The 22,241-nt window shown below is 40.9% G+C and overlaps 1 protein-coding gene across 3 annotated transcripts in view; it reads right to left on the bottom strand.

The window, feature by feature from the left end:
- The window catches only part of LOC310958237 (TSC22 domain family protein 2-like), a 163,724-nt gene extending 149,261 nt beyond the window's left edge, over positions 1 to 14,463 (bottom strand). Inside the window, exons 1-2 of one of the 3 annotated variants that reach the window (XM_083929086.1) lie at positions 12,011 to 14,463; positions 4,217 to 4,291 (exon numbers count right to left, since the gene is read on the bottom strand). In XM_083929086.1, coding sequence (XP_083785212.1) covers positions 4,217 to 4,291; positions 12,011 to 13,869 — 1,934 coding nt within the window. In that variant the 5' untranslated portion in view covers positions 13,870 to 14,463. Of the gene's footprint in view, positions 1 to 4,216; positions 4,292 to 11,686; positions 11,764 to 12,010 lie in introns of those variants that run through there. The other 2 variants (XM_083929088.1, XM_083929087.1) reach the window with 2 other exon arrangements.
- Positions 14,464 to 22,241: the final 7,778 nt, after the last annotated feature.

Raw genomic sequence — 22,241 nt, forward strand, 5'->3', positions numbered from 1 at the left:
CCTACTTCAAAACAAAACCTGTTGAATGTACAGTAAAGCCTCTGTTTTTCTAGCATTACAAAGCAAACAGTATAGACCTACTGATGTACGTAGGGTCAAGCCCTGGAGGCTAAGGGCTGGGCTGAAACTGAATGCTAATGAGGGTTTAAACTTACACTACCACTGATTATGCAACCAACGCCTCTGTAAATATATTCTACATTAACAGGACTGACGCTCAGAAGCTCTGGGTAGAGTTTGGTGTCCCCCGTACAATGTTAGCTGTAAAATAGGAATGTCAATAAAAAGTCCATTAGCGGAAGAAATGTTTACACACGACGTATGGGCAAAGCGGGGCAGTGAGGGACAATAACTCATCTGAACACTGAATAGTTGTCATTCCTTGCCTCTGGCAGAGCTGCTGACATGTTTAAGAGCAGTAGGTTTCCTTTAGCGACACTCACAAAACAAAGCTAAGTATGTTTTTCTTTGCCTGAGACATGACAACACAAGTTTTGATCTTAAGAGTCTTCATATATCACATGAAAATCCATCTTGTCAAGCTCCAAATAACAAACAAGGTGAACAAAGGTGAGCCGGCCAATTAGCGTCCTTTGAGAAGCTACCGGCGGTTTAGGCGGGGGTTGAAGATGACACGAGAGGCGATTTAAAACAACAATAAAGAGGTTAGCTTAGATGCTGCAATAGCATCAGTTTTATCAGAACTGGAGAGTTTTTCATGGACAATGTTTTTTCTCTCTTCTACTGATTGAATTTGGCAAGAGTTTGATGGACAGATGGTTCATCCAATCACATGCCAGGTATGTTTTGAAAGGACCCGCTCTTTTCCAATCAGTTTACAAAGACAGCTTGTCATATGGTTCTGTGAAACAAGCCACCTGACGAGTCAGGTTACCATAATCTAGCACCGCTGACAGCGCAGTGGTGGCAGGTCTGGCTATAAGAGACTGGGTCTCTATTCATATTCATGTCAACTGTACAGGGGGAAACTTACCCGTTTAAATTACATTATTAAATTGAATTTGGGGCCTGCCGCTTTGAGTGACAAGTGGCTGCCGTCACACGAGACTGTAGGCTTTATTCAGCTCCATCCACGCTCCACCTATTTGCCGGTTTTTAGATTAGCTGGGTGTTACGCGACATCAGGCACTGCCAAGACGGCAAAGGCTGGAGCCACCAACTTTGAGCTTTATCTTGGCTCTACAGGAACCTAAGTGTAGCTGCTCAATTACCGCAATTAAGTTCAATTTTCAATTCCGATTTTTGATTCCATTAATTATTAAAACAACCAGGCTTTTGAAAGACGACCAGTGTAACTCCATAATTACTCAAATGATGGGAAAATGGCCGGAGCCAATGATGATGGAAAAGATCAAAAGCCAACTAAAGCAATAAAAGGGACACACTTCAGCAAGCTAAAAGATTCATAATGACAAAGCTAACAGTGAGATTAAGCAGGTCTAATGTACCATGTTCACCATCTTACTTTAGCATGTTAGCATACTCATATTAGCTCTAAACACAAAGTACAGCTAAAGATAAAAGGGGGATAACTAATTTTCAATTCTGTGAACCCCTATATATCAACACGTACATGTGGGTCATTCAAAGGTTTTATGTACTGTACAATTTTATTTTTGAGGGGAAAAAAACGTAAAGTCGAGATTGATGAGGAAAGAGGGAAGAAGAATAAAGGTGAGAGAACAGAATGACATACAACAAAAGGTCTTCAGCCAGGAACATGTGCCAAGTAGGCCACGAGGATGCCTATATGGGGGACTTTTATTTTGACAACACTGTCTTCTGCTGTGCATCCTGCATAGTTCCATTCTGCAGTTGGTTTTACTTTAAATACATGAGACAGAAACTTTACCCAGTAATCAACCATGAGTAATGTGTTTGTATGCAATTTTCTCTACATTGCAGGTCTCATAGAGGGGCTTTATCAAGAAGATAATTTCCATATAGGGACTTATAAACAACCATATTATGATAATAAAAAAAAAGATCTGTAGGAAATTAAGAGTCAGTGTCTTCTTTTGCTTAAATGTCAGAAGCATAGAACATTTTTGCTTTCACAACCTCTTCTGTGACTTCATCTGGATGCCTTGGACATGATCGCAAATAAACCTGAATAAAATATATACGGATTAAGGGTCAATACCAAAGGCCATCGCCAAGATCTACCAAACACAGTCTCAAACTAAGCCCTGGTTATCTTTCCTTCCATGGAAACAAAAGCAGATTTTGGCAGAACAGCGTATCCACAACAGCAACACTCAAAAAAAAAGAAAGAAGTGACGCCTGGGGCTCACTATTTTTGCTGCCTAGTGGAAATCACCTTATATTTGGAAAATGGAGCAAGGCAAAACACAGAGTGAAGAGCAGTAAAACAGATATTGGGTACTCAAGTAGAGGCACTAGTACACACATCATCTTAGTTTAGATAATGCCATCACAATGTTGATTTACCTGTTTGCATCTATGAACAAAAAGGCAGTTGAGGCAGACAAACAGACTCAAATTGTGTGTGTTTTGTGAGTGCATTTCCCCGACAGCTGGTGACAGTGTGTCAGCTTTATATTTCTCTAAAACAGTTTCATTTCCTGTCACTCCAATATGGTTTCATGTGCTTCCCTTTTCATTTTTGTAAAAGGCATCATGTTGAGGGCACTCTCTCACTCTATTAACGGGGGAACTGTTTCTGTACATCAAAGAGTGCCTGCATTAACACGTACTACAGTGTCATTTATCACCTCAATAGTTCAGTGATGAATTTAAAATGTAAATGCGATTAAAGGTAGTTTGACAGAAACAGTGACCCCGGCCGAGAGCGGTGCACTAGAAACCAGGCTGTTATTCAAGTCCTGTGTTACAGACAGCATGCCGACACTTTTCAGCCTCTTAGAAGATGAAAGTAACAAGGATATTAAACATTTCTTTCTAACAATAGTATATATTTCTTGTTGTTTTGGCCATTTTGAAACATTACTAATCAAACTACCTTCTGAGATCTTGGGATGTTGAGACTGTAATGCAGTCTAATAATGCGAGTCCCAAAACCAACAGTTTTACCAGATTACTCTCTGGGAAGTGAAACTTCACATGAATGATAAAAGGTTAAAGAAAACCAGACTGCAGCGCTACTTTCTGCTTCAACTTTGATCATCTCATCTGAGCCCAAAGATATCCATTGCAAGTGACGAGGATATTTTGGGTACGTTTCCTAAATTCACCTGCAATCAGTTAATATCTGCCGTCATCTCAGCCTGAGCAATTTATCTAACTAAATCTGACTCAATGATTTACCGCTTAATTGAGAAAAGAGATTGACTCAAGGTCAAATTAATCCTTAGTTGCAGCCATTATTCAGTTTAGCTCAGTTGTTTGCCCTATTAGGCCCTGACAACAATATCAATGTCAGGCTGTCGATGAGCGTCTGTCACCCTAGTTTTTGCTGTCCGCTGGCACTGGTCGCCCTTCTCAGCGGTGAGAGAAATGACTCTGATTGGAAGTCAGGAAAGTAAACAAACGACTCAAGTCAAGAGGGCATGAGATTGAAACAAACTTGTTATATTTAGAAAGATTTTTTTTAGCCATGGAGCTATTTAGCAGAAACAGTTTGTAATTGTGTTATTGTTTGCTTGCGCATGGTAAACATTTGTTCTTTTAACATCAGGTTGTGTTGTTAATGTCCTAACTGGCAAAATATTCTGTGTTTCCCCTTTAGTATGAGGAATATAGACTACGGAGAGTTATCTCCTCTCATGCAGACACAGAACGTACGTGCTGGTTGGCCATTTATGTCATGTATGTATGTATGTGTTTGGTGTGTCTGGGCCTTATTGAATTCAATTCTACTGTCTCTGCACCCCAAGATTTCAACAATTATGCTGGTATGTAAGACAATAGAGATGGTGGCCAATCTTGTGAAAATAACACCCAGGCAGTAAACAAACTGGAATGTGACACAGACAATATAAACTGTTACAGACAGTGTGTCAAAGAAAAGAAAAGCACTGAAGTTGGGAGAGAAATTACAGAGACAGAGATGTTGTTGAGAAATCTATTGGCCAGTCTTGTGCTTGCTGCCAGGCTTTGTTTCCAAACTTAATCCATGCACATGGAGAAAGCAAAGCTCACAGCTACTGAACACTGCACACATGTTGTTACACTCTTGCAGGCCTCTCCAGTCCAATCCAGTATAGTACTGTACCTATCACTGTGGGCCTTTGAGTCCCTTAACCTGCTGCCAGACTGGAAGGCCTGGTAGAAAGCCTTGGATGGGTTCCTGTGTCAACCACGTTCAGGAAAAGAGAGAAGAGAGATAGGGAAGAGTTGAAACAGTTAAAGTACACTTAGGCTCTGATTCCTAGAAATGTTTCCTTACTCAACTTAATTTCCCCTCACAAAACTCTGTTAACTTGGCTGAAGAAAAGGCCCTGAGCTTTCAATAAAACATAAGGGACATTTGAACAGAGTAAAGCAAAGGGGCTGGGGAAAGGGAGTATTGACCTAAATGCAGGAATGTATGTTCAAAGGTGGGGACAGCTTCATAAACTTTACAGGCCTCCCTCGGGGTATTTCCCTACAGTTTGTTGGCCATCACTCATGCTTTGGTCGTTTTCCTCACAACTGAACACAAAAATATCAGTTATTAGCTCTGGTGTTCCACTGAAAAATAACTAGTTTATTAATAAAGCTGAAATTTGTTGATTTTTTTAACTGAAAGTTAACTTTAACATTACCTCCTATGTTCTTGGTAATTAGCTATGAGTACACTGTGTTCTATGCCAAAGGATGTATGTTTGGGTAAGGGAAAGGAAATCCTCACTCTGACCCCTAGACACACACACACACACACACACACAAACACACAGATACACACACATACACACACCTAATTTAATCTACTCCAGGCTTGTGCCTTTCAAAAGTAACTGCTTCTATCCCACATTCACACAAATGTAAATGCACACTGACATGAGCATACGCAGCTCTGCACACAGAGGAGCAAGCCAGAGTTACACACACACGCGCACACGTATGCACACTGACGCACATGCACACAGACACGCACGCACAGACGCACGCACAGGAATGAGGAGTTGATTTACAACATGTGTGTTAATATCATAGCAGCCAAGACTCTTTTCCTAGAAATCCCTGGCACAAACTCCCTTTGTCACATTACCTCATGACGAAACACTCTCACAAACCTCCCCCTATGCCTCTGCTTAATGTTACTTTGCGGGCAACAGCCCTAGAAAAACCTCCACGGACAAACACGTGTGGCAAGCACACACCTCCACAAAAAACCTCTCTTTCTCAGAGCTAAAACTCAGAACTCTGTGCACGCCAGCTAACGGCAAAAATTATCCAGGTCAGATGACTTGGTGTCCAGCAACCTCTTCGTGAATGAGGTAAGAACTGGAGGAGTCATCTTTTTCTGTTTTCAAGTAGCAGACACTAATGCTCTCAATGGCTCCCTTTGTAACTCTACAATCCAACATGTCAATATCCATTTATGAAAGCCCCTCTTTGTAAACCAACAAGTCAATATGTTCAGCAGTGGTGAAAGTGCTGTCCGCTCCCCCATAAACCCTGATTATGGGGTGTGAGGAGGACCGAAGGACAAGAGAGCACCCGATAAACATAGGAGCAAATTCCTCTTTTCTTTCTTTTCTAATCCTGTATCAAAGCACAAAAGCTAACCTGACACAAGAAAGATGGTTGCACATGCCCAGGCTTCTGCCTGGTACTGCCCAAAAGCAAATGTATGACCTGGCAGCAGACTAAAATAACCCTTTGGGTGCATTCTTGCTGGTTGATGTCACACATCTAGCTGGAGCATGACACATGGTTTTTCCCTTCAGTGTGCCTGCGCTTCAAACCAGTGGCCACGTCAAAGGTCAAGTTTCAGTGTTGAACCTCTTAATAACCTTGCCAACTCATTGAGCACAAGAAAAAGCCCACAGTAGCGTTTAGTGATGAGCAAATGGGGGGCGGAGTGTAGTGCAAGTAAAAGTGCAAGAAGAGAAAATGGGAGAGAGGAAAGTACACAAAAAAACAAAAGCGTTATAGTTTTACTTTTGCGTCAAGCAGGCGCCATGCATTGGCTTCACCAGAGAAAAACAAGTTCTGCAGTTGGGCTGCATTTGTTTTCTCCCATGTTTCCAGTGTCATTGGAGTAGTTGATAGTGAGCTAGCAAGGCCAACTCTAGTGAAAACTCTCCCATTCTACAGTATTCAACAAAGTGATCGCTTTAGTGTGGCTGCAGCGTTAGAGCACAGGAAAGAGGGCTGAGGCCTAAATAACAAAGTAGGGGGAAGCACTGAACGGACAGGTAGAGTAACTGGTAGGAAAGGGGCACAAAGGGGGAAGTAAAAAGATGGTGTTGGAGGCTCTCGCTGTTAGTGCTCATGAGGCTCCAGGTTCTCGGCACCATCCATCCATCTGCCACTGAGCAAAAGTAGGTCAAAACTATTTAGATTCTAGCGGTCCTATGGGAGTTTCGGATGTTTTGGGTTGTAGACGAGGGAGACGGAGGGGGGGTGGACTTAGAGCCATTGTATGATAACAAAGGTAGGAGCTTGGATGCTAACATCCCACTAGCATGGGTAAGTGACAGGACACTGCAGAAACCTAGTTAAACACTTAGTTTACTTTTAGTTTTTTTAGAAGGAAAAAAGTCCCTTCGTCTAGGGGGCTTTTGAGATACATCCAACTATCGGTGTGGAAACCGGTCAAACGTAAGCTGCTTTAGTTTGTACAGAATGCAGTCCGGCTACAATCAAGCTCTGTTTGCAGAATCAGGAGGATTTATATTTACACTTCCATACAAAGATTAAAAGTGAACAACAGTTTGGCTACCAACTTCTCAAAACTGAAACACTACAGAGAGAATGAGAGAAACTGGGTGAACAGGACAGCAAGTAAGAGCCACTAAACTGAAACATAAATCCTATTTGTTTATTCTTTCAATACCATAATGTATTTAAGGGGAACTCCACAACTTTTTGCGTCTCCAGAGGGATCTGCACGAAAATTGATAAATTGTTTCAAGTAAGGTCACTTGGACCTACATTTTTAAGCAGATGATTAATTGAAAATACCTGACAGTGCCAACCTCTAAGTTCATTCAGAAACAGTTAATTGATCAAATAAGGAATCTGAAGACTTAAATTTGTAATTACAGAAAAATAGGTATTTAATAAATTAAAACAAATAAATAATTAAAAATAAATATAACGAGAAAATAATTAGACGTTTCTCCCCACTGGTGAAAAACAGCTGAAACGTGAGTCTTGGTAACCGCTCAAGTTACTTACGTACCACTTTCTCATAACAAGATAACAAGCATATTCTCAGCTAAGTTTATCTGCAGCCCAGTACAGCACATCCCCACTTAAACAAGCCGTTAAAACCTTGGACTGAGCTGGTGACGTTCTTCTGTTTGTCAGAACAATGGAGGGCCTCCGTACCTGGGGTGGGGTGGAGGTGATGAGTGAAGCAAAGCCTACAGACGTACAGACTAGAAGTGTCGGCACAAACCGAACAATGCATCTTTCTTTTTGCAAATAGCTCTGAGAGAAAACAGGGGTCACAAGGATGAACAACTTGACTTGTGTAAGCAGAAACATATCAAAATACACAGTCAGTCTGTGGCCAGAGCAGAAGATTCATTATTACACTATTGCTAAATACACGCAATCGTCATTTCATTAGGTCTAATTCAACCGTCCTGCAACAAATCATTCCTTTACAAAAATTATAATGTTCAGCTTGTGTTTAAACTGTTTTAGAGAGGTGTGGTTGACGGCTGGTATTGCACTGCATTGTACTTCGAAGTATTAAAAACTACCTTTAAGTATAATGCTGTTGCAACAAACAACAAACATTACAGAGTGTATAGTTAGAGGTAAATGTGTTGCTTCTGTAAAAATACTAGATGTGCAGCTCAAAAGAACAGTATTACAGGATTAAGTTTAGAATTGATTACTGTGGAGGCCAAATATGTCTTGTGTATACTTCTACCGTGAGGCACTCTGGATAAAATGTGCCCACCAAATGTCATATGATATGGCCCGAGAGCCCCAGTGTAGAAGCTGCAGAGAGCTAAAGGAATATTAAATGAATAGAAGGTGGAGGGCAGTGTGAGGGACTTGACTGAAAACAGGATACAGCAGTAAAGCAGAGGTCACAGAGAGGAGGGAAAGACCCTGTTTCACTATCACACATACACCCATACTTCCACCATGACTCAAAAATGAGTTAGGAGCTATTAGTGTCTATAGTGAATTTGTCCAAAAGTATGCCTAATGCCTAAATTCCTTAGTGAGTGGCCCCCACCCCCAACATGGATACTTGTGCACACATTCACAAGTCCACCCTGAGCCGACCCATCCCCTTTTACAGACACTCCCCTCTTCCACCCACGCAGACACAGTCTCTCGATTCATGTTGGCAGTAACTGCTCCGCTACATCCCTCCCCTCTCCCACCTCCTTAGTCCAATTTTACACGGCGCTTCCATAACACGAGGACAATAAAGCATACCTCTCCAGCACAAGTTTAATCCCATGCAGACTACAGAGGCAACACATTTATGCAAATGATCCAGCAAAATAGAAACAACTTCTCTGTGTGAGTGCAACAAAGACATTATGACAGTACGCCAGTGTGTTATTTTACGGCGTCAGTTGTTGGAGCCATCTGGGAAATCATATTCTAAGTAGGAGAAAAACATCTTCAGTCAGTAGTCTATATCTTCACTGTTGTGCTTTAATTACTTGCAGGGAAAACTACAGGGTGAGGGATATAGAGAGGAACATTAGGGCCTGCCAAATGGCCAAGAGATGTTTTTCAGGTAGTGCAAGCTGTAAGTCTACAACATGCAGTTAAAAGTGTGCAGGTACATATAAGGGACGGGGCATTTGTTTTTATTGCAGGTGGTGATAAAAAACACTCACACTATGTTAGTCGTGGTGAATTTCCATTATTGGGCTAATCATGAATATCGTTAATATCCTCTCAAGAGCCTTGACTAGCGAATTGACTGCAGTCCTTTCCGCTAACTGTAACTGTAATTTCAAGTAGAATTCATTTTATTTTACAGAAAATCCATCTTCTCATTTGATTAAGCATATCAAAAGTAGTACTGTAGAAAGCGGAAGTGGCCGTTGCATGTACAATTAACATTACTGTACATGTATTTATCAACCACGACAACAAATGTAAGAAAATTAATTGACTCTCCGTTCCACTGCGATGTTTTTATGAAATACTATACCATGACTTTTGGACCTTATAAAAATGTCCTGGGATAACTATGACTTGGCACTATTAATAAAACTGATGTCCCATCTTTGATGCAGTAAAAATATTTGTTTCTCAACAAAATGTAAGGAAAAGTAATTACAGTGGGTTTTAGAGACGTTTTAAGTTGCGTATTTCCTCAAAGGCTGGGACTGGAGTAATGGCCGTGGATGAGGTCGACAATAACCAATGATGACAAAAAAACATAAATAAACTCCCAAATGTCATATTATGTGCATTAATGTATATTTTCCATTGCCTTAATTTAATAAATGTAATAATATCATCATGCTATTATAAACAGCTTGTTGTTTTTAAGTGCTTTTGATGGGAAACGGAAACAGGAAGTGTTGAGTTTGTATTAACAGCACTATGCAGTAACTTTAACAGGCCAACCGGGAGCAGATCATAAGAAGGATTCATACTAAAATATGACCAATTATACTTAAAAACTGAGGAAAATAGAAATAAAGCCCAGCCTCTGATACAAAACTGCTTCAAATAAAGGCCTGTTAACTTTTCTAGTTGAGGTAAATAAAGACCCCAGTCACTATTTGAGGATATACAGTATATTTTGATGATTATGGGGATCATTTTAAGATAATCGTGATATGACATTCTTCGATCGTCCCATACCTAGGACATAATAGTCTCTTTATGTGTGTGTGTGTGTGTGTGTGTGTGTGTGTGTGTGTGTGTGTGTGTGTGTGTGTGTGGGGGGGGGGGGGGGTGTAGGGTGTACCAGGCATAGCTAAAATGCCTGATGAAGTTAGGCACAACAAGTTTTAACTGTGCAGCTTCCTCCACCTCATTTAAACATACCACAGTTGCCGCAGCAAACGAATGTCATTCAGCACTTCATCTGTACAACTGAACAACTGCCACGCCACGTTAATCAGTGGGGTGGACAAAGCACTGATCGCACTGATGCTGCACCAATGGTAAAAAAAACAAACAAACTTGCTGGGCTCTGAGTGACAGGTTAAACATGACCACAGCTCTGGCATGGGGGTTTAACCACGTCCAAGAGTCCTAAACAGAATATAGTAGTACTTTAACCCACATTGTGTTGCAAAAGAAGAGGGCCAGTACGTGACAGCAAGCACAGTTGGTTGACACTCCCCACTGTCAGCTCTCTTATCGGCAGAATGGGGGTACAGTGGAAAGACTACTGCTCAATGTCTGATAGGGTTAGCTGTCGTAAGAGGCTCCTGCTCTTATCAGCCTGGGAGCTGGGTCCTCTCACAAGCAATACACACGGTAGGTACTCCATAAACACACTGCCAGAGGCCAGTTGCATTGTTACAAACCTACATAACGTTTTAAATGGCACAAGTGGTATAAAAGTATATCCAAAGCAATTTGGCCCGTAATTACAAATAAACACAGAGATCATAGGAGGAGCATGTGAATTTAAAAAAGTTGCACTTTTGTAATTACTTCCTGAAAAACAACTTCTTCCTACTAGAAGATGATTACATGAGGTAATGTTCAATAAACACATTTTATTATGATTCTCATACTGTCTGTCTGTCCATCTGTCTGTATTCACTGTCTGAAACCCTCCGCCCAGTCAGGTATATCTTTTAGACTTTACATGGAAACCACAGAGATTTCAGGCCATGCATAATTTCCACTCATGTGTGCCATCTACTACAGGTGAAACAAGGAGCCAAAACTCAGGAATTAAGAGAAAGATTATTTTTGGAAAGGAAGCAAATGTCATGAACGGTAATAACTTGTAAAAAAGGATGCCTATACTGCTTATTATCAGAAATACTCAGTTAATTATCCCTAAAGAATAATATAACATTTCAATTCTTAAACCTCTACTATCCATCATGAAAAGAACATTATTTCAGCCAACAATGTAACATCCTCTATAAACAAACTCCCAGGGAGAGCGTTATGGGGTTGTGAATGGAAACCATGATATCATAGATGTAGCGAGACAAAAATCAAACACTCTTCACTATGTTTGTATTAGACAGTCTTTTCTGGAGCGCAGACTAACTTATTTAAAGGTCAAGCATGCAGCACATTTAGCAAGTAGCCAAACAAGAGTAGCCTGCGGCTAATAGAAAGCTGCACAGTGGCAAATAGCAACACATCTTTGCAGTTTTCAGCCAAGGCCATCACCTCGGACACTGTCCTAGAGGATGATAGCTAAGGTGGGAAGGAAAAGAGATATTAGGCCTGTAACAAAATGCTTCCAGACACACACACACACACACACACAACACAAATTCACACCCTTACTCACAACCATTCAGAGTATTACAGGAGTCATGTGCATGTTTAACAAGTTGTTGCCTGTGCAGTGGAAGCCATGGATGCTCAAGTGTGCTACACTCCATTTGCTTCTTTAGGCACTAATAAAAAAACAACAAACATTAAATGTCCTTCCTGTGTGCCACTTCTTTCTTCCTTTTACCGTATACCTCTCTGAAACAAAGCAGGAAACCTTGTTCAACTGACAAACTAAATGCAATAGTAAAACAGGTCAAAGGTGACTACTATAACCAGCTTCTCTCCTATTGTACACTGAAATAGGCACAGTTTGGCCTTACAATATCTGTATGTGATTTTTCAAACTGTGTGTATTAATATGGATATTGTTGCACAGGCGTGGTGATAATGCTCAAATGGGATGAGAATTTAGCATTTAATATTAAGATCTGGAGACTGTTACCTGTCCACATCCCCGTCGACAGGTATGTGGATTCCAAACAGGCTGTTGACAGTCGGAGTGGTGAGCTGCAGGCTCTCAGGCATGAAGGGCTTCACCGGTTCCTTCCCAGGGACAACAGGAGACTGTGTGTTGACGAGACCCTCTAACTTCCCTCCACCACCACCTTCCACGTATCCAAATCCAGTTCCTGGGAGGCCCTGCATCCCCAAAGCCACTAGAGTCCTGCTGTAGGGTGACTGACCTGGAGGCAAACTGGAGGTTGACACATTTGGCATGGCTGCACTGGAGGCACTGGGCACAGCAGTGGGCACAGTGGTGGGCACAGTGGTGGGCACACTGGAGCTCACTGCGATGGCAGGCACATTTTGTACACTGGAGGATGTAGGGTGGAGACTGTGGGGTTGAGGCTTTCCACTGGCTGTATACTGACTCACAGCCTGCTGCTGCAAAGTGGATCCACCGACCAATATTGGGCCTCCGACACCTCCCATTCCTCCAGTCTGCTGCTGCAAGAGGCCTGGAGCTGGCTGTCCGGTAGGTACAGATCCCCCTCCTGCTCCTGCAATATCTCCAACATGACTTGGCACAGAAGCCCCTCCAGAGGCTGGAGGCAAGACTGAAGCATGTCCCACGGGCTGTGGCCCTGCAGAGAGGCTGGACACTGGGAGGGACTGGCCAGTGGGAAGTCCTGACTGCATGGAAGTGGGTTGTTGCTGCTGATAGTACTCCGTCTGGTTCTGTAGCAGTCCAGGAGACGGGCTGGTCAGGTGGTGGCCCATAGGAAGCTGCTGCTGCTGCTGAGGAGGGTAAGCGATGGGCTGGGCTGAAGGAGGCATGATGGGGGACTTTTGTATGTGGACAACAGATTGGGGCAGGCCGTTTTGTCCAACGGGCAGCACGCTCTGGGGAGCAGAAGGCTGGAGACCTCCAACTGTTGGTTTGCTGCTTGAGAAAGCACTCTGCGTGACCGACCCACTAACACCCTGTTGCCGACCGCCGTAGTTTTGATGGTGGATTTGTTGCTGTTGCTGCGATGTCTCCACTGAATGCATGCGGGATGAAGGGAGAGAAGCCTCTGCCACAGAGCCCAAGCCCTGACCCGAGTGTGTTGCCGGGGCAACCACAGATCCTCCCGTATGTCCGAGCCCACTGTCTCTGTCTGCAGCAGAGTCCTGTGTCGTTGCACTAGCATGCCTAATGCTATCCACAGTTCTACTAACAGCAGAGCCCTCAGAGTCTTTCTCGTAAAACTCAGTACACGTCCACCTGCCTCTTCGAAAGGGTTCTCCGGTACCATGATCGAGTTTAATGACCCTGAAGCGTGAAGTACAACTCACCGTGGAGGTGGCAGGTGGAGGGGCTGGACTGGTCACTGCAGCAGGTTGGGATGCGTTTACTGACACACCGGCTGGCCCAGGGCTGGCTACTGGAGCAGGCTGTTGCTGCACTGCCCCAGGCTGAGTGATGAGGGACACACCAGTTGTTGCGCCGATGCCCGGCGGTTGCTGACCACCTTGAGTTGAGCCCGACACTCCCACCTTTCGAAACTCCCCCACGGCGTTGCCTGAAAGCGCAGACAACTGACTGGTTTGAGGTATGTGTGATGGTGCCATAACACTGATCGCCTCTGACGGCTCTCCAACATTATTCAGGGCTTCTTCAGATGAACTTCTGTCACACGCAGGCTCGTACTCAGCCCTGGACATTTCATATATCTCTGACGACACATCCTCAGTCCGTGACTCGTCCGGGTCGTCCAGACTCTCTGTGTCGTCGGCGGCACCTATAGCCGCCACCTGGGCCTGAGTCACACTTGTGATCTGAAAACAGCTCTTTTTCTTGGCCGGCATTTTCGACATATTTGCCAGTCTTGATTCCGCCTGATTCCAAGTCCCGTATGGCTAATGTTTATCCTGCGTCAGAAAGAGACGAGCTGGCTGCACTTTCTAAAAATCTTAGATCATATTTAAACAGCACACTTAGCTAACTGTAATCAAGATGAATATACGCCATCCCTCTTCCTCTCTGGGTCTCCTGTTGCGTTTCATGACACGGATACCAGCAGCCTGTTAGGATGATCGACCCAGAGCCTTTCTGTCAGTCCGGACCGGCCTGCTAATGTCCCGGTTGTACAGTTTGTCAAACGGCCGTTGTCGCGGAGTGTGTTGCCCAGCTGCAGGACCTACTTTAGGCTGAGGAGGGCCCGCAGCCCTCCACTCACTGAAGCTAGCTAGCAAGTCAAGCCAACTGGCTGCCGCACACTCCCCCTACGTCGGAACAAGTATGTGAGACATCTTCCCCGAAAGCAGTCCTTTTGTATCCGCTCACCTCCCCAGCTTTACGTCAGTCGGTGGCGACACTTACTTTCAAGCCAAAGGCGGTGGAGAGAGAGAAAAAACGCTCTTAAATTTCAAGCTTTTAAAACAAAATGAGAATCTAAAACAGCGCCTACAGTTACCTCCCTCACTCAGTCACTCTTGACAAGATGGCTATGTTGTGTGCGAACCGCGCTGCATCCTGGGTAAGGTTGTGTGCGTCAGGATGATTACGTACGAGGCGTTCGAGAATACCTCCCCCCTCATGCTGCCTTCACGACACCGTCGGAAAAAAGGAGAAATGAAATGCGTGCACAGGTAATTATATATGGAGGACAAAACATGATTTAAGTCTCAATAAATAGATTAATGCATATGTAAATGTATAAATAGATACAGGAAAAAATAAAGTCAGATTACGGTTTGTTTTTATTTTAGATAAATGTTTTAATGATTATCACACACTGAGTGTCTTGTCTTGTATTGTTTTGTGTTGTCCTGATGTTTTGTGTTGAGGAGCACAATGGAAATAAGTCCTGGACTTTATTGCGTTTTTTATCCTCAATTGTAGTAAATCAAGTAAAAAGAAAAAATCAAAATACACGCAGAAATAAATGTATAAATAAACACATGAATAAATTTATAATAAATAAATGCTAAAACAAAAGAAGGAAAATATATATGCATCAATACATTTATAATTAAATAAAATATGAATAATAACATACATTAATGCATGAATAAATGTACAAATAAAATAATAAATAGATACAATTTGATATTTTTAAATTTTATTTCTACATTTTTGCTCACCTACATTTATTTATTTCTGTATTTTTGTGTCCATATGTTAATGAGGTAGGAGGTCCTATTTATTCATGCATTTTTTTATAATTTTGTTAATTTATTCTAGCATTTATTTATTCATTTATTTCTGTATTTATTTATACATTTATTCATGCATTTATTTATTTATTGAGATTTAAGTCATATTTGATGTGTTGGATTTAGTTGCTGCTTCTTTCACAGTTATATTTTATTGTTAATGAACATATAATAAATAAATAGTCACCTTAGATTCTGTGAAATTGTGATATGGTGGCATTGTCCGAATATAATCTCACTATTACAGTATCAGGAATATCAGCAGATGTGTTGATTATGCTTGATTATGCTTATTAAGCTCAAAACTGATATGATTAAAGTCTTAAAATTGGATTTTATTCATTCAAGGACCCTCTTCAAGTCAGGGAGATCTCACATGAAGGCCTTTATAAAGTCTGTTCCTTATTGTCCTTAATTGATCATATCTGAGAAGTAATATTCAGTTAATAAGCTCAAACCCAGATGCTTCTAATGATGAAAACAGTAATGGGATTATTATTATTATAGAGGATGGGCATCCTGTGTGAATAACTGATGTGACTAGGCATTCCCCCATTTGACTTTGAGTGGACATGCATGTTTTTATACACATCACTGACAAAACCCCGAGCTGTAGTGCCTTTTCCTCACACCTGTTGCTTTAATTCTCAAACATAGCAGCCGTCACAGTAGCAAACATTTAATTTGTCATTCTCTTGTTTCTCTGACCAATCTATTACCGAGTTATTCCCTTTAGCACAAATGTCAGACTTTATTGGAATGCACTTTAAGGCATCATCTCTCTCTCTCCCTCTCTCCCTCTCTCCCTCTCTCTCTCTCTCTCTCCCTCCCTCTCCCTCTCTCTCTCCCTCTCTCCCTCTCTCTCTCTCTTTCTCTCTCTCTCTCTCTCTCCCTCTCTCTCCCTCCCTCTCTCCCTCTCTCCCTCTCTCTCTCTTTCTCTCTCCCTCTCTCTCTCTCTCTCTCTCTATCTTGCTCTCTCCGCCTCTCTCCCTCTCTCCCTCTCTTTCTCTCTCCCTATCTATCTCCCTCCCTCTCTCTCTCTTCCTCTCCCTCTCTCCCCCTTCCTCTCCCTCTCTCTCTCTCTTTCTCTCTCCCTCTCCCTCTCTCTCCCTCTCTCATATTTGTATATGCTGCATTGTTACTATGCCAGCTGATATTATCAGGGCTCTCCTATAGGAGCATTTCACGTAGCGGTGGCAGAGCAGTCTCATAAAAAGAGATCACGGGATCCTATAGTCCTTGTTGTAAAGGTACTTTGTTACAAATTCCTTAAGTGCACTCTACCCCTGCACTTTTATTACAGTTTTTCTTGATTGCTAAGACACATTTCTTGAAAGCTTCTCTCCTTTTCTCTAAACTGTAAACACAAACCCCAATTTTCAAGCTACATTCACAAAACCTCAGACTCTTCTTGCAAAACCAAACTTTCACCTCCAAACAGTTCAATCTGTGCCCCAAACTGAACTTTGTTGTCAAATCGTGCCCCAAGTCAATCAAAATGAAAAACACTACTGAGCAGTCACTAAACACTACATAGAAAAATAGAAAACACAATGCTCAGGACATGAAGCTGAATACATGTTGCAAAACAAAAAACCTGTGCATTTAGCACACAAAGACAAAAAACAGAAATCTTGTGCATTTACACGCAGCACTTGTACAAAACAAACAGAAATCATATGCATTTGCCACTTGTGTACATGTGCCACCTGTCCTCCCACCCCCATGTGACAGTCTGTCAATTCTACAAAAAGAGAACATGCAGTTACAAAAAATATACATGGAAAACTACAGACAGTTAGACTAACCCTCCATTACAATACTACTGTACATTGGCACAGTGATGTACTGAAACATATATTTACTAACAGTATACTGTGGTACAGTTTATACTGTAATATGTCATACAGTAATTTGCTCTCAACATTTACATTCTGTACCATAATGTCAAAAAAGATAATTACCTATTCTCTTCTCTAAATCTTCGGATTATGGTGGACACAGTGAATCTAGCGATGTTTGGTTGTACCCTTTGTCCGGCCTCCCTCATGCTCATACCATGGACAAGAACATGGTCAATCACAGTAGCTCTGATTTCATCAGATATTACTGTTCTTTGTCTTCGCTGACCACCTTGACCACCTCGACCTCCTCTCACACGAACCCTTCCTCTCAGATTTCTATCCATTGTAATGCCTCACAAATCAGTGCTCTCTGAACTGACTTTATATATTCCCTCACATCATTCGCCACAAGTGTGATCAATTTTGAGTTGTTGTGTTCAAGTAGTGACAACTGTGCTTTAATTGTGTTTGACTTTTACCACCTGTGCTTACCATTATGGAGCACAGGTGCATCACAATGAAAATGTGTTGGTAAGTTGTGTCTAAACAGGTGAAAAGTGCTCATGGTTTTGCCAAAAGAGTGATTGATTCAATCAGTGGGTTCAGGCAACAGAGGAATTGGTTCAGACAACAGGGTTTAGTGTTTTAGCAATTGAGAAAACTGTAAGTCATGGAAAGGGTCATAAGAATATCACTGCTGGAGGGGTATACTACAACTCAGCAAACAACCTTTCAGGCCTAAAGGAATTGTTTGATTACAAATAGGGAGAAAGGAAAGTCGCTTCATAGATCTCCAGTTTTGTGGTTTCAAGATTGTTGTTATAAAACACGGCATAGGTCAATTTATTTGCATTTACATGACCTTCGACACAAGTTAAGCTTTTGAATTGAGATTGCTTGTGTACACTGAGCCTTAGTTTATTGGATCTGCGGTATTATAACAGCCAGCATATGACATTACTTTGTATTCTTCACCCAATGGTCAAGAATAACAACATTTTAAGCAGCGGGTTTTAAATGAAGGGCTGATTTTTCAAGCTGTGGTTGAAGGGAAAGTATATGGATTAGTATTCCAGGAAGTCCAGGCACTGCATTGCATCTGCAACATTGGCTGAGGATAAGTAGTGTCCTCTGTGTGAGCGTTTTGTTATCTATCAAGGTCAAAAGAAATAAAATAAAAAATACTCAGGGCTACTCACAATGTGACTAACCTCTAGAAATAAGTCGATTTGTATACAGTTTAAAGTGTTGTGCAGGTAAATCAAGCAGAATGGTTTCAGTTGTGTGCTTTTATATAAGAGGTGTTTACCAAACATATCTAAAAGCCTTATTCCAGGGTTAAATAGATGTTTTTCTGGTGTGTTTTTTCCACCTCTGCACCAGAGAGATATACTGTGGACCGATCATGAGTATTCACAAACCATAGCGAACACTGCTCCTGGTGGTCAAGGAGGGAATGTTTCACCTAAGGGTGTCATGCTTCTTTTTCCTTTTTTGGTTATCTTCAATGAACCTTGAACTCTCCCCCATCTAAACTGGCGTGTAGCTCTTAATATTATTGTTTAATGCAAATGCAAATTCAAACAGTGTGCTGCTAGTCTATTGTTGATGATGATTTCTCTCCAGCGACGTAATTAAAACAACCTTGAACTTTACACATGGATACATCAGCTCATGTCATATAATACCATCACATCTTATAGGCTGACTACTTGACACTGAATCATAGCATACATGCATTTTTTTTTAATTTAAATTGAATTGCAGACTGTGAAAATTGGCAAATATAAACAATGAATCAGATCTCAGAATCATTGTTTTCTCAAGAATCATGTCCTTAATTGATTATTTTTTCATTTCGACGTGCTTATTATAAGGCTGGCTGATATGATCTGGTACCTTTACACACACATAAATAACGCTCCAAATCCATTTGAACTGTATGTAGTGTGGTAAATCATGTGGTAAAAGTGACCACATTCAGGCAGGAGCTCGAAATAATGTTTTCACTCTTGCATGTGATTGGGGTAATGCATATTTTGCATTAAAAACGGGTTCAAGATCCCTGGTTTGATCCCTGGTTTTGACAAGATGAGGATGGTCTGATAGATTGATCCTGAGCAGGACACTAACCTCCTCCAACACTCGTCTGTAGCACGAGATGAACTGGAATATAGAATAAGAGAAACTTTACTTTCATTTTCTATGGCGAACTTCTGAAACATGTTAATGAGGACAAGTCATCAAGTTTTGAGCCGATAATGTTCGACCCCCCCTTTGACTGGGAATCTTTAGAAATGAATCCCATTTACATATTCATATTCTGGGGTTTTAAATTATGTAGAAGACATTTTAGGACTTTAATGTGGGATTATCTCTTTTTGTGTGGAAAAGAAACGCATCAGTACTGTTCCAAGCTGACAATTGTATATTTCTTAATACATGTCTGGAAGGAATCATTAAGTAGGCCCAAAAAACACAACACTACGGGTACTGCGGATACAATTATGAGCTCTCAAATACTATATTCATGACGAGTAACTCACATTTACCAGGAAGAATGACTTGTTACTAAGCCATCAGTGGGGAACTTCCAACCCGGCTCCAAGCATCCATCCATCTTTAACCGCTTGTCCCTATCGGGGACGCAGGGGAGTTGGAGCCAATTCCAGATGACATCGGGCGTGAGGCGGGGTTTACATTGGACCAACACGGTTGAGACTGTGTTGCCTGGACACGATGCCAGTCTATCACAGGGCACATGGAGACAAACACCATTCACACCTACGGGCACAGACACGAGGAGAACATGCAAACTCCACACAGCAGGGCCCCAGCCGGGATTCGAACCAGGAACCCTCTTGCTGTGGGGCGACAGTGCTAACCACCATATCACTATGCCGCCGGCTCCAAGCATTTAAAACATTATTTTCTTTTATGAAAATGAGAAGATCACGTTGGGATCCATCAGACACATGCACCTCAGGGCATATTGTTTCCTGTATGCACAGATGGTAACTGCTATGTTTAGCTAATCTACACAATGACAATAATAATAGTTTTATTTGATACAGCACCCTTTTACAGACCAAGTCACAAAGTGCTTCACCTGATAAAACAGTTCAAATAAGACCCAGACAGTAAAATGAGCAAGCAAACAATAAATACCAATAAAAATAAAATAAAATAAAATAAAAAGACTTCAAAACACAAGATTACAAACATGAGACAAAAGCTAGTTTAAACAAGTGTCTTCAGCAGCTTTGTTAAAAGCATCAACAGGGGCCACCAACTGTCTGATGCACGCATTACTGCATAAATGAATGAATAAATAAATAGATAAATGCAGAAATACATGAATACATGAATAAATGCTGAAATAAATGTATATATACATAAATAAATAAAATAATAAATAGACTTTATACACATTTTATACAATAGGTAAATAAGTATATAGCAAATAATAGAATAAAGAAATGCTTTTTTCACCACTTAAGTTCAGGAATTTAATCTTACTGCTAATACTTGCCATATACAGTCATATATATATATATATATATTATCTTACGTTTCTCTACACTTGTGTTATCTTGTTTCATTTTCCGTGGAATTTTATTTTACCTGTATTCTTATCTCTTCTTTAATCAGAATCCGAAATACTTTAACAATCCCCGGGGGAAATGATTTTTGTTACAAAACTCCAGATATACAAACAACAAATATTACACAGACAACATATATTAGAAAACTATTTAACTAAGAATGTAATGTTTACTGTTTACCTTCTATATTTAACTAAGAGTTAGTTTACTGTTTATCATTTTACTTTATTATATTTATTTAGCTGAGAGTTTATTGTTTATCTTATACTGTATTTTTTATACCTCCTTTGTGTTTTTGTAAGCTGCTGGAAATTAAATCACCTTGCATCCCAAAGGGATCAATAAAGTGAAGGCTAAGTCTTTTACATTCATTTCTACATCTTTATTCACCTACATTTATTTATTTCTGTATTTCTGTGTCCATATGTTAATACGGTAGGAGGTCTCATGTATCCATACATTTATTTCTGCATTTATTTATTCATGCATGTATTTATGTATTCATGCATTTATTTATCCATACATTTATTTATTTATTTATTGAGACTTAAGCCATGTTTGGTCCTCCATAAAAATAGCTCCATTGAATGAAAGAGTGGCCGATTCAATCAGTAAATCTTTTTTTTTTTGGTGATATTCTTTATTTGCAATTTGAACAAATATAGTACAAACAGAACAGTATGGTATCATACTTGACAAAGATAGATATGTGTGTAAAGACAGTCAGTTCTCCTTTCAGAAAACAATACACATTAAATCATAATGACATTACATAAGAATACTTAATAAGATACAAAGGCATAGAGAAAAAGAAAACAATAAATAAAGTAAAAATAGATACATGTAAAGAACCTAAATTAAGACGCGGGCTATACTGTTATAAATCTTTTAAAAAAGTAATGTAACCTATCTGTTGTATAATTAAAACCCCCGGCGGGTCGCCGGTTCGAGTCCCAGTGAGGACCATGAATGGAGTGTGGACTGGTGGCTGGAGAGGAGCCAGTTCATCTCCTGGGCTCTGCCGAGGTGCCGTTGAGTAAGGCACCGAACCCCCAACTGCTCTGGGCGCTGAGCCATTGTCAGCCCCATCTCTACATTAATTGCATGTATATAGGTCCTGTTTGTGCATGTGTGTGTATTTCGGGCCTGTGTGTGAGTGACCTGCATAATAATAACAGACTTCTTCTTCTTACATTTCTTATTATTGATAATCTGGATACACTCTAAATAGTTAAAAAAAAATTCAAATTTGAAGAGATTAAAGTTTGGTCGAGATTAGCAGAATTTAGCTTTATGGATATGATGCTTCCCTTGAAGAACTAGTACATTGACATTAATCCACTGTATTGTTTTGTCTTGGTTTTCAAATCAGTAAATCGAGAAATGCACCCCCTTGCATTATAGGTGATATTCTGGATCAGAAGGCTGTTGTTTCCACCTATAGGAGTAGTTTATATTCAGCTAACCCACAGCGGTCAGACCATTGGTTACTTACAGTCTTAAAACTATTTTAAAGAGTTTAAATCACAACCTTGGGTAATAGCGAACACAAAACAACACCTTTTTGTATGTTCTGTGGAAA

Source organism: Echiichthys vipera (assembly GCF_963691815.1).
Source record: "Echiichthys vipera genome assembly, chromosome: 15".
In the NCBI taxonomy this organism is placed as follows: Eukaryota; Metazoa; Chordata; class Actinopteri; order Perciformes; family Trachinidae; genus Echiichthys; species Echiichthys vipera.